At 36.9% G+C, this 18,808-nt stretch overlaps 1 protein-coding gene across 1 annotated transcript; it reads right to left on the bottom strand.

The window, feature by feature from the left end:
- Positions 1-5,962: 5,962 nt before the first annotated feature.
- Positions 5,963-10,779, bottom strand: tmem160 (transmembrane protein 160). Its single transcript, XM_056473759.1, has 4 exons — positions 10,516-10,779; positions 10,232-10,256; positions 8,263-8,355; positions 5,963-6,395 (listed from the first exon to the last, which is right to left on the bottom strand). The coding sequence occupies exons 1-4, from the start codon at positions 10,732-10,734 to the stop codon at positions 6,106-6,108; spliced, it is 627 nt and encodes a 208-aa protein (XP_056329734.1). The 5' UTR covers positions 10,735-10,779; the 3' UTR covers positions 5,963-6,105.
- Positions 10,780-18,808: the final 8,029 nt, after the last annotated feature.

Below are 18,808 nucleotides of genomic sequence, written 5' to 3' on the forward strand. Positions count from 1 at the left end.
TAATGCGCTTTTTAAATTAATAAATGAAAATTAAAGCAGCTGCTTACCATAGTGACGGCAATTCGATCCAATGGACGGCCGATCACTTTCACTCCAAAATGGCGGAATTGCGGGGCTGTTGCTGAACGCCACTGTTGCAATGGAATGTTCTATTAAGTGTCGCCTCTTGGTCATTCTAAGCTCTTTGGTGAAAGTGGTTGAGCTCACGTGCATCAAATGAAAAGCAAATGAGAAGCGTCTTGAAGGGGGCAGGGCTTGTCAGATACTAGAGAGCATTTGATTGGTTATTATTTGATGAGAAACTGTAGTTTGAGATGATGTGAAAAAAAACTGCTTTTTGATATTCGGGAAAGTGACAAACTACTCTTTACATGTTCTACAAACAAGCTTTACATGTTTATTTCAGTTTTATATCTTCTAAACGCGAATTGTTTCGGAGCAAACTAGCTTATAGATATCTTAAAAACTAACAATACTAATACTAACATCTAAAAACTCTAAAAAATGTTATTTTCATGGGACCTTTTAAAGGTGTCATGACAGTCCAACGAACACCCCTTCAATTAGTGTTAGGCTATCATTCATGTCTTAGCAAAGCTTAACAAAACAAAAGAAAAACCTGACCAAATTCTAAACGCATTACAAACCATTCTTCAATGCATTTATATTCCGACACGTAAGTGCTGTGATTTCTCTGAGGATTTATACAAGGTCTTTGATAACAACAACAGTCACTGTGACAAGAAATCAACACAAACAAAATCTTTTGGCTGACAATAATTAAAATATATAATCAAATAAATAAAGCAGCCCTTTGAAGATGTACAAACAGGAGTGGAACGGCTAATGAAAGAAGCGACGCACATGTTGGCGAGTCCCCGGCGCTATTAGCAAACTCCACACGCATACAGATCAACACGTCTGTCTGTTTACCGCGATTCCCTTCCTCCAGAGACGCCACCTGCCCTTGATATCTGACACGCTTTTCTTCAACTTTATACTATTTAACTACTGTTTGTCGCTACAATTTCACAGTTGCGATTTGATTAACCCCTTAACATTGAACACAAAATGATTCAAACTGATTAAAACAAGTTTATTCAGAGCTCAACACAAGTTTTGACCTCCTCAGTTTATAAAATCGAATTTATGTTAATGTAGCCTACTTGGAACGTCTTAGAATAAACCATAAATATGTTTATTTTTAATGTATAACCCCAAAAACTGAAATATTGTGATTATTAAATAATTTACTAATGTTTTATATGAAATTTGTGTTAAATGTTTCATCTCCTGTCAAAACCATACAATAAATTTGAGTCATGACAGAAATTTAAATGGGATGTAATAAGGTTGAGTCTTTCACATAAGTGTGTGTATATATATAACACATATATAGGTAGATTTTTCTGATGAATCGTCTGCTGAACTGCATCCCATCACAAATACTGCAGAAGACCTATTAGAACCCGCATGGACTCAAGATTCTCATGGAAATCAGTCAAGTTTGATGAAGGAAAAATGGATGGCAACATCAACAGCCTGAGGTACTGTATCAGGACCACAGGAGAGGGCAAATTTTTCAGCAGGATGGCGCTACCCCTCATACTTCAGCCTCCACATTAAAGTTCCTAAAAGCAAAGAAGGTCAAGGTGCTCCAGGATTGGTCAGCTCAGTACCCAGACATGAACATTATTGAGCATGTCTGGAGTAAGATGGAGGAGGAAGCACTGAAGATGAATCCAAAGAATCTTGAATAACTTGGGAGTCCTGCAAGAACGCTTTCTTTTCCATTCCAGATGACTTTATTAATAAGTTAGACTCATTGTAGAGATTTATGGATGCAGTCCTCCAAGCTCATAGGAGTCATATTAATTATTTTTCCACTGCAACATGACTTCACAGTGCATCCGGAAAGGTTTCAGCAGCTTAATTGGAGTTCACCTGTGGTAAATTCAGTTGATTGGACATAATTTGAAAAGGCATACACCTGTCTATATAAGGTCCCAGGGTTGACAGTGCATGTCAAAGCACAAACCAAGCATGAAGACAAAGACGTCTGTAGCTCTCCGAGACAAGATTGTCTCGAGGCACAAGGCTGGGGAAGGTTACAGAAAAATTTCTGCTGCTCTGAAAGTTCCAATGAGCACAGTGGCCTCCATCATCCATAAGTGGAAGATGTTTGGAACCAAAAGGACTCTTCCTAGAGCTGGCCAGCCATCTACGCTCAGTGATCAGGAGAGAAGGGCCTTAATCAGGGAGGTGATCAATAACCCGATAGTCACACTGTCTGAGCTCCAGCGTTCTTCTGTAGAGAGAGGAGAAACTTACAGAAGAACAACCATCTGTGCAGCAATCCACTAATCAGGCCTGTATGGTAGACTATGGTAGACTAGCCAGATGGAAGCCACTCCCTGCCTGGAATTTGCCAAAAGGCATCTGAAGGACTCTCAGACCATAAGAAACAAAATTCTCTGATCTGATGAGACTAAAATTAAACTCTTTGGAGTGAATGTCAGGCGTTACGTTTGGAGAAAACCAGGCACTGCTCATTACCAGGCTAATACCATCATTACAGTAAAGCATGGTGGTGGCAGCATAATGCTGTGTGGATGTTTTTCAGCAGAAGGAACAGGAAGACTAGTCAGGATAGAGGGAAAGATGAATGCAGCAATGTACAGAGACATCCTGAATGAAAACCTGCTTCAGAGTGCTCTTAACCTCAGACTGGGGCTATGGTTCATCTTTCAGCAGGACATCGACCCAAAGCGCACCGCCAAAACATCAATGGAGTGGCTTCACAACAACTTTTTGTATGTCCTTGAGTGGCCCAGCCAGAGCCCAGACCTAAATCCCATCTCTGGAGAGATCTGAAAATGGCTATACACCGTCGCTTTCCATCCAACCTGATAGAGCTTGAGAGGTACTGCAAAGAGGAATGGGCAAAAATTCCCAAAGACAGGTGTGCCAACCTTGTGGCATCAAATTCAAAAAGACTTGAGTCTGTAATTATGGGGTATTGTGTGTAGAATGTTGAGGAAATAAATTAATTTAATCCATTTTGGAATAAGGCTGTGACATAAAAAATGTGGAAAATGTGAAGCACTATAAATACTTTCCAGATGCACTGTATATTCCATACTGTACATTATTTCTGTTAAGTGACAAGACCTTTGTGTATGCAAAGTCAGACCTTACTGTCTTAATGAAATAATAAAAAAAATTTGAGGTCTTTGCCTTTCAGATATAGAAACTATAGTTTAAACCATGTTAATAATCATAATATTACCTACAATAGTAACAATAGTTCTATTAACACCTGGTCTGACATATTTAAATCTAACTTATTTTGCTAAAATATTAAGACTATATGCACAGGTCAAGTGTTTAATTTCTTCCATTTAATACCCTTATTTTGCAAAAGTTATTTGAAACATTTTTCTAGATGCTTTACATGTATTTAATGTTTTTTTTTTTGAGTGTGTTTTTTTAGAAAAATGTTTGTGTGTAAGTTTATTTTGATGTGGACACCAAACCAGAACTTCCTGTCTTTGACTTTTATAGTATACATGCATAAGAAAACTGTCAAATAAAATGTTGCCTGATTTTACAAACGGATATGTGTAGAAACGTTTTACATAGCTTTTGTTTTGAATATCCATTAGCACCAATAAAATGTTCCAAAATAACAAAGGAAACGTGAACAACAAACATTTTAATATTGTATTATCGATGAGTAATTATTCTTGTAGTCCAGCAAGATTTATGTATTTGCCTCTACTAGGAAAAACAGCATTCAGTCATCTAGACTGCACAAATGTGTGCTGATCAAACCCAAACACACACACACACACACTTATATATGTAGTTTATAAGGACTCTCCATAGACGTAAAATATTTTAAACTGTAAAAAAGCTTATTATATAGCCTTATCCCTGAACCCAACTCTCACAGGAAACGTGGCAAATTTTGAATGTGAAAATACCCAGTTAAATAAGATTTTTAAGGGTTAGGAATTATAAGGACACAAGACATGTCCTTGTAAATCACCTTAAAGTAACACCAAGGTCATACCCATGCTATTATACAAGATGTCCTTGTGAACCACAAACACACACGCACACAAACACGCATGTCTTCAGATTATCTACTTTATAGAGACAGGAACTAGCAGGATCACATGCTGTACATAAAAAATAAATACCAACAATATCTAGACTTCAGATTCATGTGGCATATAAGAAAAGCTGTCCATTATCTGCGGAGAGAACGTCATGAGCTAGAAGTCTAGAGGTTCTTTTAAATCAGCAACAAGTGATTTTATTGATTAAGATGCAGTCTTCATACGAAAGAAATTTCGTCGTGAGGTAATCATTTTCAGCAAATCCTAGCTTGAATAAGGCCTAAACGAATGATTCTGTAAAAAATAAAATAAAAGATGAAACTACAGTTAAATTCTGAATTATTAGCCCCCCTTTACATATTTGTTTTCCTTTTTAAAATATTTCCCAAATGATGTTTAACAGAGCAAGGAAATTTTCACAGTATGTCTGATAATATTTTTTCTTCTGGAGAAAGTCTTATTTGTTTTATTTTGGCTGGAATAAAAGCAGTTTTTAATTTTTTTTTTAAAACATTTTAAGGTCAAAAGTTATTAGCCCCTTTAAGTTATATATTTTTCGATAGTCTACAGAAAAAAACCATCGTTATACAATAACTTGCCTAATTACCCTAACCTGTTAACCTAATTAACCTAGTTAAGCCTTTAAATGTCACTTTAAGCTGTATAGAAGTGTCTTGAAAAATATCTAGTCAAATATTATTTACTGTCATCATGCAAAAATGAAATAAATCAGTTATTAGAGATGAGTTATTAAACTATTATGTTTAGAAATGTGTTGAAAAAAATCTCTGTTAAACAGAAATTGGGGAAAAAATAAACAGGAGGGCTAATAATTCAGGAGGTTTAATAATTCTGACTTCAACTGTATATGATATAAAAAAAAGTTCCAATATTAGAAAAGCTGTCACACTTTACATTAAGGTTCACTTTGAGCACATTAATCGATGCATTAAGCATTATATGTTCATAATGAATAAATAGTACAGCATTATGTAATATAATGATAGCTATAAATACGATATTGCTCATTGTTAATCATGTAATACTTCATGATAAAATACTTATTTAATACTTAGGTTATATTACAGCATTAGGTTTTCAAAACTAATGACGAACTATTATTCTTGCAGCATTTAGTAAGAATAATTTTTTAAATATACTATCGTTCATTGTAAATAATTATGCGATGGTATGTATAATATATATAAAAATTTTATATATATAATTTATTGTGTTAAATGTATTAAAATTATGTTATATACGTTATGCTTTGATTTATTGAGAATGTAATGCATTATTATACACGTTTTACGTTATTAATGTAATGCATTATTATATTAGTATTAAACAATAGAATACTTATAAATCAATGTTAGAAAACTGTAGAAAGCTATTCATTATTAGTCTCCCATACTTGATGCATAAACGATTACAGCATAATACATTATAAATGTTTTAATATTTAATTACAATGAACAATAGCTTATTTGTGAATAAACATATCTATTGGTATAATAATGGTTATTTACTATTTATTTTCTAAAAGTAATGCATCAACTAATGATCAAAAATCAAATCTTACTGTAACTAAATATCAGAACTACCATTTTTGTCACGTCACGATATAAAATAGTGAACATGACTTCTAACAACCAAGTTGTCTAATTAAGTGCTAGTTTAGAAATGTTCTTTTTAAAGATCCAGCACTCAAATCCCAGAACAAACAAACAAAACAAATTAAATATACATATATTATGAAAGAAATAAAAGTGAATTTATCCCTGACCTTTGTAAGCTTGTGTTCAGGAATAAAAGAAACACACACACAAACAAAAATAATAAATCAAGCACAATTATATTGGAAGAATCTGCATCTCCACACCGACCTGAAGCCAGTTCCACCTTTTCTCTTTTAAATCAGTTTATGAGCACAGAAGTCTGCTTCTGGATTGGTGGAAATGGACTTGTTGACTTTGAATGCTCACTTGTCCTGGCCTTTTTCTCTGTCGCGTCGGGCCCTGCATTCGGCACACTCGCTGCTTTCATCTGCTCCGTGCTCTTCATCATCCTCGTCGTGGATGATCTCCACCTCCAACCGGCCGATGTAGAGCGATACTGCGCACAGCCAGAAGAGGGCAGCGCTGGACACCACGGCCGTGTGGAGCAGCACTGCTGGCAGAGACAAAAGCATGATCCTCCTCAAAGACAGAAGACTGGTCACATACGAGGCTCCGCCGAATGACACACACATCCCGCCCAGGATGAAGAACGCTGAGGAGGAGAGGAAAAAAAAAAAAAAACAATTAAGTGGTCATATGATGTTTTTTTCATTTAGTATGCTTACCTAGCCATTTGTATATGTACACTACCTGACAAAAGTCTTGTCGCCAATTCAAATTTTAGGAACTACATATAATAACTTAACTTCTAGTTGATCATTTGGTACAGAAGTGGCTTTTATGAAAGTCAAACGCCTCTAGATTACGCATATTTTACCAAAATAAAACATGATCATGCCTTGATTTTTAATTATATAACTGATTTTTAAATATTTAGGACGGTAAGGTCTGAATTTGCTTAGACAAAAGTCTTGTCACTTAACTATGTATGACTCCCATGGGCTTGGACGACTGCATCCATACGTCTCTGCAATGACTCAAATCACTTATTAATAAAGTCACCTGGAATAGCAAAGAAAGTATTCTTGCAGGACTCCTAGAGTTCATCAAGATTCTTTGGATTCATCTTCAGTGCCTCCTCCATCTTACTCCAAACGTGCTCAATAATGTTCATGTCTGGTGACTGGACTGGCCAATCCTGGAGCACCTTCTTTGCTTTCAGGAACTTTGATGTGGAGGCTGAAGTATGAGAAGGAGCGCTATCATGCAGAAGAATTTGCCCTCTCCTGTAGTTTGTAATGTAATGGGCTGCACAAATGTCTTGATACCTCAGGCTGTTGATGTTGCCATCCACTCTGCAGATCTCTCGCATGCCTCTATACTGAATGTAACCCCAAGCCATGATTTTTCCTTTACCAAACTTGACTGATTTCTTTGAGAATCTTGGGTCCATGTGGGTTCCAACGTCTGCAGTATTTCTGACGATTGGGATGCAGTTCAACAGATGATTCATCTAAAAAAATCTTCCTTCCGCCACTTTTCCAAATGATCAACTAGAAATTCAGCTCACATAAATTGTTTGCAACCACTTACCTTAATTGTTTTTGTTAATCCAATGAATCTTTATTTTCATTGTATCTCAATCTCAAAGTTACCAATGAAATATTTTTTTAATATATTTACAATGACACTGGTGCCACTGAGGTTTACAGATGGTGGTGGTACAAACATCAGATTTAGTGGCCATGTACTACTATTAATAATAGTACAGGTTTCCCACTTAAAGCCAAATTTCAAATTCCCAGACTTTTGCATGATTATAATAATAACAGCACAGTATTAAAATCATTTTAGCTTGAATATAATTTTGCATGAATTTAACAGCCATTATGAGACCAATAATTGATGCATTAAAGTGCTTCTTCTTCCATGTTCGATAGCTCGAAAGTAGTTTTACAAACTTTACATTTCGATTTATGTAGGTGGCGACAACCAGCCATTAAAAACGTGTCACTGAATATTTCTTCAAAAGATACATATAGTAATGAAAAATGTTTTATGAGTTGGCTTATTGAATCATTCATTGAATCAAAAATTATATAATGTCTTGTTCTGCAAGATTATAATGTTATTTATAATGTTATTTCTTATATATATACAGTATATATATATATATATATATATATATATATATATATATATATATATATATATATATATATATATATATATATATATATATATATATATATATATATATATATATATATATAAAAAATACTCTTTGGTATGAATGATGTGTATAAAAATTTTATGAATGTATATAAAATTTGCCATCTTTTACATTCATAAACAGCAACTTGGGTAATAAAAAAAAATCATACTTGGGTAGCATAAAAGGCTGGATTTTTTTTTATTCTTTTGATATGGATTAAAGAGATTAAAGAGAAACAGAGAAGAAAACCAGTTGGACTGAGTGTACAATATAAAACTAAAAGTTCTAGTATAAGATATAGTACCATATCCAGCTTCTCTGCCCACATCACTCTGCACAAAGGCAATAACACCGATGCCTGTCGCCAGCAGACCATTCCGGAACCAGGACAAAAAACCTGCAAAACATTCATAAGAAAGAGACAGTGAATGAATATTGCTTTAGTTAACTGGTTGTTTACCTAGCTGTATATGTACTTTACACCTTACTTTATTTTATGATGCAATGAAAAAAAAAAAAAAACTGATACAATGATTTTATATAAAGTGCAACAATCAGGTACCAGAATTAAAAAAATCACTTTCATATCCAAACAAAGGGAATCGCTTTTTTACAATAAATTATAAAACATTAAAAACAGATCTTATGTGGGTTCTGAGGCTGTCAACTAGTCAACAACTTGGCAACAAAACAGCTCTTGGCTCCGCCCACCTTCAATGAGGAACAGCAAATGATCTAATAAGCAAATGATCATCTAGTAGGTCTCCCTATGCTCTACAAATACAAATAGTTTCTATAGTTATACTGTATTTAAAGCAATAGTTTTTAATTCTACATAATTTTTAATAATGTTTATTAATATTTTAATAATGTAAATTTGTTATTTGGTGTGATTCATGGGATTTAATTTCTTTCCCTCAATAAAGTCTTGCATATTTATTGTCAGATTGTTATATGCTTTCATATTTGAAATTATGTGATTCTCATCATAGCTGATTCGGTTTGATTCACAGCTCATAACTCTTTAAAACAGACTTTGAAAAAATTCCTTTGGAAAAAAAAATTAAGGAAAATGAAGTCAATAACGCTGCTGAAAAATAAAGTGTCTGGGTATACTGTTGCACTCAGGACATTCTAAAAGGCTTAACGTGGCTTAATGTACCTAAACATCAAGCAGAGAAACCCAAATTTCTGTCAAACCCGAACCACCTAAAAAAAAAAAAAACACGAGTCCCAATTCCATATATAAAGTGGAAAACAGCACATTAAGCGTTTTCTACCCTGGTGAAGTCTATTATAAGGAAAAAGCTTAACATGGCTTAACGTACCTTAACAACAAGCAGGGAAAATCAAATTTCTATCAAATTTTACTTGTGATTAACACTAACTTGGATTTTATGAAGAGCCTTTTTAACATTTAGTTTCCCTCGGTTGTTGTAAAAGTTATGTTAATCCTTTCCTTATTTCTTCAATGCGGAAAAAACGATTAACGTGATATTGTTCACTTTATTTATGGAATTAGGGCCCGTTCTTTTGACAACAGGCACTGTTAATCACAAGCAACGTTTGACAGAAACGTGGGTTTCCCTGCTCTATGTTAAGGTACATTAAGCCTTATAAGGTACGTTTCCTTATAGTGGACTTAAACGCATAACATAAAAATTTTCACTCACTAAAATTAGAGCTCATTGTTTTGACATCAGAAAGTTTTGTCATGACTCATGAGGAAAATTTGATAGAAATTTGATTTTCCCTGCTTGTTGTTAAGGTACATTAAGCCATGTTAAGCTTTTTCCGTATGATAGACTTCAATGGGGGGAAAAGCTTAATGTGCTGTTTTTCAATTTATCTATGGAATTTGGATTTTTTTTTTTTTTTACAGTAGTTGGGGTTAATTACAAGTACAATTTGACAGACATTTGTTTCTCTGGTTGATGTTTAAGTACATTAAGCCACATTAAGCATTTGTCACGTTAAGCGTTTAGAATGTCCCTTGCACTCTACAAAATAAAATAACCATCTATGACTATAGCTAGAAGTATAAAAGCATTTGAAGTAAAATAATACTACTTTCCATCAGTTGTGATTTATCTGTAGACATCTTATAGGTCTATTGGTGTATGGACTATCATTAAGAACTGGTGTTTGTTTGCTATTTTGGAGCTTCATAGCTACCAATAACAAAAAAACATTGCCAAAAAGAAGGAAAACATCAGCCTAATCTTATTAGCATTCATTTTATAATCAATAATTCAGCAGACAGAAGATCTCACCTGTTTCATGTGACTTTCGCAGCATCTAGAAAAGTTAAAAACAGATAACTTAATTATAATTATTAAATAATTATTTTTATACCATAGTAATGCCATGAATATCAGACATGACAAGATATTAATAACACCTCCTTGAATACAATCATATTATTGCTATTAAGTGTATCTTAGCCTACCACAAATATTTTTTGTGATTATTTCTAACTATTTAAACAATTATTCAGTTCTAAACAAACCAATGTAAAGGAGTGAGTGAGCGAGTGAGTGAATGTTTTAATGTTTACCAGCGCATCAGCTTTATCTAGTTCCGTGAAGTACTGCTGCTCCACTGCTCGTGCTCTACTGTTCAGCGGGTTTTTCTCCGCCGCCCGGCGCGCGCTCCCCCGGTGAAGCGCTCGCACCGGAGGCCGCACATACTGCAACACAGGCTGTCGCACGAGCTGAGCGAACGGACACACGAGCCGAGACAACCGGCTACCCGTTAACCATCTGATAGAAGCCATTACTTATGCTGTAAACTCAAAACACGACCTTTTCCCGACCTCTGAACTTCGACACTGCCGGTGAGTGCACGTAAAGACGCTTCCGCGTGCACGCGGGACTCTGCGTGTATTTCAGTGGCGCCATCTATCATTACTTCCTCAAGTGTGAAGCTATCAATCTACGAGTTTAATGTCACTGACACGTTTAATTACTTTTTTACGTCGTATTTCTTATTATTTTATTCAGTTCTTTTTAAAACAACGATTTTAATAGTTAAAGGTTTGAATGAAATCTCTGGATGAAACAGTCGACTTTGTGTCCAAAAGATGGCGCCAAAACACAACGGTCCTCACCACAGCAAACCTCTATGTCTGACACGGTAAGTCATCATAATAAGATAGAAAACCATAAATATGACAAAATTATGCTTGTGCTTTTACCCACAAAGTTTTCAAAGTAATTAACGTTACTTCATTCTGTCACACCTTCTATCACATCCATAGTTGGTAAATCATTAGCATAATACAAAAGCATAAGTTGGTCGAAAATAAGATAATTATGGAATTAATGTCATAACAAACTGTCTTATACATTTGTGATATAAAAACGTTTAAATTAATTTATGTTAGAATCATAATTGAACAGTTCAGAATGCAAAAACCATAAGTGGCTTCTGAAATTTCAGTGGAAAATGAAAATTTTCCTTGGTTTATTTAGCATTATTTTACTTTAAAGACCTTAAAAAAACGTATTCCTTGACAAAAATGTGAAATTAGTAAACCTACACACAGGAGCCTGATAAAAATGCAAATTTTAGAAGAAAATTTCAGATGGCATTTATATGTTTTTGCGTCTGAGCTCCTCAATTGTAAGGAAAAGTCATACATTTCACCTGTCTGCTACATAATAACTATTACACAGATTGGTATCTCACATAACTACACATAAAGTTAAATAAATAAAAATAAATAAAATTAAAGTCAATTAGAAGAGGGTCAAAAAAATAATTGAAAAAGAAGGTCGCTGGTTCGAGTCCCAGCTGGGTCATTTGGCATTTCTATTTGGAGTTTGCATGTTCTCCCTGTGTTGGCGTGCATTTCCTCTAGGTGCTCTGGTTTCCCCACACTCCAAAGACATGCGTTATAGGTGAATTGAATAAACTTAATTAGCCATAGTGTATGAGTGTGAATGTAAGTGTGTATGGTGTTTCCCAGTACTGAGTTGCAGCTAGAAGGTCACCTGCTTTATAAAACATATGCTGCATAAGTTGGCGGTTCATTCCGCTGTGGCGACCCCTGATGAATAAAGGGACTAAGCCAAAGGAAAACGAATGAAGTCAATCAGAAGGTCAGAATTATGAGGAAAAGTCATAAATGACAATAAAAAAAAGCTTATTTCTGTCACAATTAAGTTTTTTTTTTTTATAAAATGTCATAATTTAAAATTTTCCACTAAATAAAATTATGCAATTATGGCTTTAAAAAAACATTATATTTTTCTAATTGTGATATCAAAAAGATAAGCAAGTAAAAGTCATAAATATAACTGTTAATTCTTATTAGAATATTTTAGTATTACAAGTTTCTTTGTTCAAGGCAACCAATATTTTTTAGTATTACTAATATTTTCTTTCAATATTCAAATATTCAAACTATTAGCAAAACCTTAAACTCAAGAAGCAAAACATCTGCCCATATTTGCACAACTATAAGCACATTGTCAACCTCACACATGTTGCAAAACTCTACACAGTAATATGCAAAACACTAAGCACACTTAACTTTCCCAGAAATGGGTTATGGCTGGAAGGGCATGCGCTGCGTAAAAACGTGCTGGATAAGTTGGCGGTTCATTCAGCTGTGGCGACCCCGGATTAATAAAGGGACTAAGCCGAAAAGAAAATGAATGAATAAATAAACACACTTAACATTCATAACACACAAAAATCTATCATGAAGTCACTTCCTTGCAATACAAAAGCACTGACTGTCAAATTACCGCACCGTCCAACCAATTGGTTCCACACAGTCATCAGGTGTGCAAATACTTGTTTGATTAATTGTAGACACACCAATCAGGTGTTTAAGCACTATAAAAAGCAGCAGGTGAGTTCATCGGTCTTCAAGCACAATGGAAAATGTCAGAGAAAGAGTAAGCAAATTATCAAATCAAATCAATCATATGCAATACATTGTTGTCTGGGACAATGTGTCATTCCACCGCTCTGCTCTGGTTCAGAACTGATTTCAGCAACATCCACATTTCACTGTCTTATAACTTCCACCATACTCTCCATTCCTCAACCCTATAGAAGAGTTTTTCTCGGCATGGTGGTGGAAGGTACATGATCTTTATCAACAGGCTGAGGTACCCCTCATCCAAGCCATGGTGGAGGCCAGTGACCAGATGGAGGTAGCAGCAATACAAGTATGGATACATCATTCAAGACGTTTCTTTCCAAGATATATGATGTATATTTATGATCTGTTCTTTTGTCCTTTCTCTGTAATTCTGTTGCACTGTAGAAGCTGTCACGAAAACAAATTCCTCGTATGTATGAAAGTTCCTTCTGATTGTGAAGATGTATTGGTAAGGACAACATTGCCTGCGATTTGTTGAAGTTCTCTGGCCAGATCCAGCTAGGTGAAGAGCCAATGTCTAGCGTTTTTTTTTTTTTTTTTTTTTTTTTTTTTTTTTTTTTTTTTTTTTTTTTTTTTTTTTGTAACCGTATACTTGCAGTACAATACGTAAAGTGACATGTTACAGTACTATGAATCTTCATGTCAACGATTTGGGCATGTTCAGAAATAAATGAGTTTTTTCAGTGTGCAACATTGGTCTTGTGTAGTGTTTGGTGGATTTACTTTATATTTGTTATTTGATGATAGTAGCCTACTCTAATCATAGGGAAGTAGAAGTGCTGAAAGTGTTAAGTTTATCACAGCAGAGTGTATACTCATGCGAACAGAGTATAGTTAATGTGAAACGTTTTTCTTATGGTAAAAAAAGTGTGTTTTTTAAACATAAGTGTATAGTTTTTACAACAGCATTTAATTATGCAAAGGATCTGTAGTGTTTTGCTAATTGTGGTTGTGCTACTTGTGTGTACTGTTATATACACACTAATAATAACTAATAACTGTAATACCATGCAGTACCTCATTTCTCATAAATGCTTTATGTAATAATTACAATTTACAAAAGCATGATTTTCTTTTTTGTATGTGGCAAAAATGGGCTTTCGTAGTGTCTGGATCAGTAATAAACTCCAATAGCTCAAAGTTCTTGTCCTGTATTGTTTCATATAAACTATAACACACACACACACACACACACACACAAAAATTAATAAACATAAATTAATTTAAAATAGCTTATCTACCTAAACTATTCCATTAGAGAGAAATTTTTAAATTATTATTATATTTTTTTTTGTTATCTTTTGACAAAATAATTTAAAATGTCTCAATACAGTTTTTCCTTTACACACTTACTTGTACTTCAGACACAATGACTAACATGTAACTGATGCACCAACCCCCTGAACCAATTCTGCTAAACTACAAGCACAATTCCTGCTTTATACTCTAATTGCAGGTTTAAAGCACACTTTTTTTTTTCAAGACACTACACGCAGTTCTCTGCATTTGGCACAATTTTCATGCAGAAAATCTCTTATTTTCACAAGGAACACCCTGTCATTCACAATTGTTAAGTCAGTTGCTCTACTTTGCATACTAACTCATCACATAGGTAAACACCTGTCACACAGAATTGCAATTTAGAAATCCGAGCTCATCTGGTTCATAACTGGTTCACTGCCCACCCATGATTTTTAGTTATCTCCCTCCATATTCTCCATTCCTCAGTTTTTTTATTTTTTTTTTACTGTAACTGTATTCTGTAAATACTTCAGTTGATGGCATATGTAGACCACGTTATGTGCAACTTTGGTTGGTTGGGATAATCACTGTGTACACTGTTTTTGTGGGGAAAAAACAGTAAAATATATTTGGTACCGTGTATTTGTGTGTTTTGTATAAAAATAATATTCTGAAATATTTTACAATGCACTTCTGTAGGCCTGTGTACTGTCTGTAGTAAGTGTAACACTGAACAAAAAAGGCTTACAGTAAGTCATTATGATGAATGGAGAAGAAGTGGTCATAGTGTTTTACATTAAGCCAATCAGTGATCAACTAGTTCTTATAAATGTCTATTGATGTGATGGTTTATGTGTGTCATTTGAAAACAAAATACCATTTTGAGAAGAAATCACATTGTTTTGAATGTACAGTTTCATTTTGCAGGAGAATTGAAGGGTTTTGCCCAATGTGTGTGTGTTTTTTTATTTGAGTTCTGACAATGAGGCATGCTTTCAGAAAATGTGTGTAAACAATTGGGAAAAACTGTAATGCAAAGCCTAAAACCCTTCACTGAAAAATCCAGATTGAAGCTGTGTTATAACTGGTTATAAAAGACGGTTATCAGCTAGTTGATCAATCACTAAGCTCAAAAAATAAATAAATAAATAAATAAAAATTCTGCAACCTCATTTTTACAGCAGAACACACTACACATTCTGAATCCACTAATACAGTAACATGAGTAAGTGTAGCATGAGTCGAGCAGTGTGTGTGTGTGTTTGTGTGTGTGTTAAAGAGGCCCCTTCCGCTCTCTTTTGTCTGAATGTGATCCTCAGGGATTGTGGTTCTCCACGCCTCAACAACCTGATGGTCATATAGCGTGAGGAGCACAGAGAGGAAGGAAAGACGGGACGCTGTGTGTGTGTGTGTGTGTGTTGTGTGAAGAATGCCTCTAGAAAAAGGCTGCCTTTGATAGAAGCCACTGAGCTCAGGTTGTCACGCTATCAAGCTAGCAGTATTTTATGATAAAAGCAGTTTAATGTGTTTATTAAGTATGCTTGGACCATGTTTTCAATCCACTATAAATGATCTATAACTACAAAGTCAACTGCAAAGTAGACTGAAATGAAGCTCAGATTCGTGTCAGGGTTGTTAAATGTTCTAAATAAAAGGTAATTAAACATTCATTCATTTTCCTTCGGCTTAGTCCCTTTATTCATCAGGGGTCACCACAGCGGAATGAACCGCCAACTTATCCAGCATAAAATTCCAACTGCTACCCAGTACTAGGAAATATCCACACACACTCATTCACACGCACTCTCAATGTAGTTTATTCAGTCCCAAAACTTTAGAAACCCACGTGAACACGGGGAGAACATGCAAACTCCACACAGAAATGCCAACTGACTGAGATGATTTATCCCACAGTCCGCGACCGCACCGACTGGATGGGTGCTATGTGGAGGATTCACATAGGCTCATAGAAAAAGCTAAGAAAAGCTATGCCAAAAAGCTGCAAAACCAGTTTTCAGCTAACGACCCTGCATCAGTGTGGAGAGGCTTAAAAGATTTCACTAATTACAAGACACCGTCCCCCAGTATCAACAGCAATAAACATATTGCAAACGAGCTGAATATGTTTTACTGTAGGTTTGACACCTATGACCAGACACCTCACACCCACCCGGACCATCTCCCTACACAGCCATCAACACCACATCAACACAGCCCGGACCATCTCCCTACACAGCCATCAACACCACATCAACACAGCCCGGACCATCGCCCTACACAGCCATCAACACCTCCAGCCATCTTCCTCTCCCCCCCTGCTCTTCAGATCAGTGAGGAAAATGTGCGTCAGATCTTCAGTAAACAGAAGAGAAGGAAAGCACCAGGGCCAGATGGTGTCTCACCAGCCTGTCTGAGAACCTGCGCTGACCAGCTGGCTCCCATTTTCTCCCATATCTTCAATAGATCACTGGAACAGCGCAAAGTTCCATCCTGCTTTAAGCGCTCCACCATCATCCCAATCCCAAAGAAGCCAAAGATAACAGGACTCAATGACTACAGACCTGTGGCCTTAACATCTGTGGCCATGAAGTCATTCGAAAGACTGGTGCTAGCATATCTGAAGGACATCACTGGACCCCTGCTGGACCCACTGCAGTTCGCCTATAGAGCAAACCGGTCTGTGGATGATGCAGTCAACATGGGACTGCATTATACCCTACAACATCTGGACAAACCAGGGAACTACGCAAGGATTCTGTTTGTGGACTTCAGTTCTGCCTTTAACACCATCGTCCCATCACTGCTTGAGTACAAACTGGCCCAGCTCTCTGTTCCTAGCTCTGTCTGTCAATGGATCACCAGCTTTCTGACAGATAGACAGCAGCTAGTCAGAATGGGCAAAATCACATCCGACAGCCGCACCATCAGCACTGGTGCCCCCCAGGGATGTGTTCTTTCTCCACTGCTCTTCTCCTTGTACACCAACGACTGCACTGCAAAAGACCCCTCCATCAAACTCATTAAGTTTGCAGACAACACTACTGTTATCGGCCTCATCCAGAACGGTGACGAGTCTGCATACAGACAGGAGGTGGAGCGGCTGGCGTTATGGTGCAGATACAACAACCTGGAGCTGAACACGCTCAAAACAGTGGAGATGATAGTGGACTTCAGGAGAAACCCCCCTGCACTCCCCCCACTCACCATCATGAACAGCACTGTGGCTGCAGTAGAGTCATTCAGGTTCCTGGGCACCACCATCTCTCAGGATCTGAAGTGGGACATTCATATAGACTCTATTGTGAAGAAAGCCCAGCAGAGACTGTACTTCCTTCGTCAGCTGAGGAAGTTCAACCTGCCACAGGAGCTGCTCGTACAGTTCTACTCAGCTGTCATCCAATCCATCCTCTGCACTTCAATTACCGTCTGGTTCGGCTCAGCTGCCAAAACTGACCTCCGTAGACTACAGCGAATAGTCCGGACTGCTGAACGAATCACTGGCACTACCCTTCCTACACTTCAAGAACTGTACTCTTCCAGAGTGAGTAAAAGGGCTCGCAAAATCACTCTGGACGCCTCACACCCAGCACACTACCTGTTCGAACTGTTACCGTCTGGTCGGCGCTTCAGAGCACCGAGCACAAAAACAGCCAGACACAGGAAAAGTTTCTTTCCTCAGGCTGTCTACCTTATGAACAGTTAAATATTCCCCTACTGTGCAATAAATATGTGCAATACTTTCTCATACGCACTTGTACACAGCACCTTATATCAATATACAATGCAATACTTTCTACATTCGCACTTGTACACAGCACCTTGTAACCTGTATATTTATAACAATCTGTACATACAACTCAACATCCAGGTTTCTTCACTAACCGCATCTGTTTAATGTTCATCATTTTTTATTATTATTATTTTATTTTTTCAGATTATTTTGTGTTGTCACATGTCACTTTATGTACACTGGAAGCTTCTGTAGCCAAAACAAATTCCTTGTGTGTGTGAAGCACACTTGGCAATAAAACCGATTCTGATTCTGATTCTGATAGGCTCACGCAGTCTTGGAGGGCACCTTTCTCTGCCCGATCAGCATGCGCCTCCGCCCTCACCACTCTTGATGGCAGAGCAGCCAGGGGGTATGAGTCGATTCCCAAAATTGAGTGTGCCATTGCTGGCCTGCGTTGTGACCCTCCTGACGGGGTCAGCTTCATCTCCCATTCAAGGGATGTAGATTATCTGCCTCCTTCAGAGCCAGAGCCCAAACAGCTGTGGACCAGGTTGCCTCTGTCTTGCATGCTATAGCCACCTACCAGCTACCAAGTGCAAGTGCTGGCCCAGCTGCACGAGGGTGGTTCCAACCCAGGCCTGAGCATAAGCTCCGCACCACAATCGACTATGCTCTGCCGAGGGCGCCCGCCTGCAGCTTTAAGATCTGCTCCGTTGTCCCCGCAGGCAACCAGTGCTCCCTGCCCCAGGGCACCGCTAAGTCCGGTTAACGAACCGTGAAGCATCCCTGAGGTGGGGCATCCAGAGAAGAGGGAACTTGCTCTTTCCTCAGTGGGGGGCCAGGATCTTCATCCAAAAAAACGCCATCAAATCCTCAAAGAAAGAGCACCCGGTTGTGATAGCCCGAACACACCAATCCTGTGCCTTCCAGCTCACAGGATTGGTGAACTTCGGCAGTGGCTTGCGGGGTGTGGGAGGA

Source organism: Danio aesculapii, chromosome 15, assembly GCF_903798145.1.
Source record: "Danio aesculapii chromosome 15, fDanAes4.1, whole genome shotgun sequence".
Classification (NCBI taxonomy): Eukaryota; Metazoa; Chordata; class Actinopteri; order Cypriniformes; family Danionidae; genus Danio; species Danio aesculapii.

Bases quoted from the DNA above. Each gene is read 5' to 3' on its own strand.
- tmem160 (XM_056473759.1), bottom strand. From the start codon at position 10,734: ATGGCTTCTATCAGATGGTTAACGGGTAGCCGGTTGTCTCGGCTCGTG. The intron at 10,257-10,515 runs GTAAACATTAAA...TAACTTTTCTAG, and splicing joins TAGATAAAGCTGATGCGCTG to ATGCTGCGAAAGTCACATGA. The intron at 6,396-8,262 runs GTACTATATCTT...TCTCCTCCTCAG, and splicing joins GGGCAGAGAAGCTGGATATG to CGTTCTTCATCCTGGGCGGG.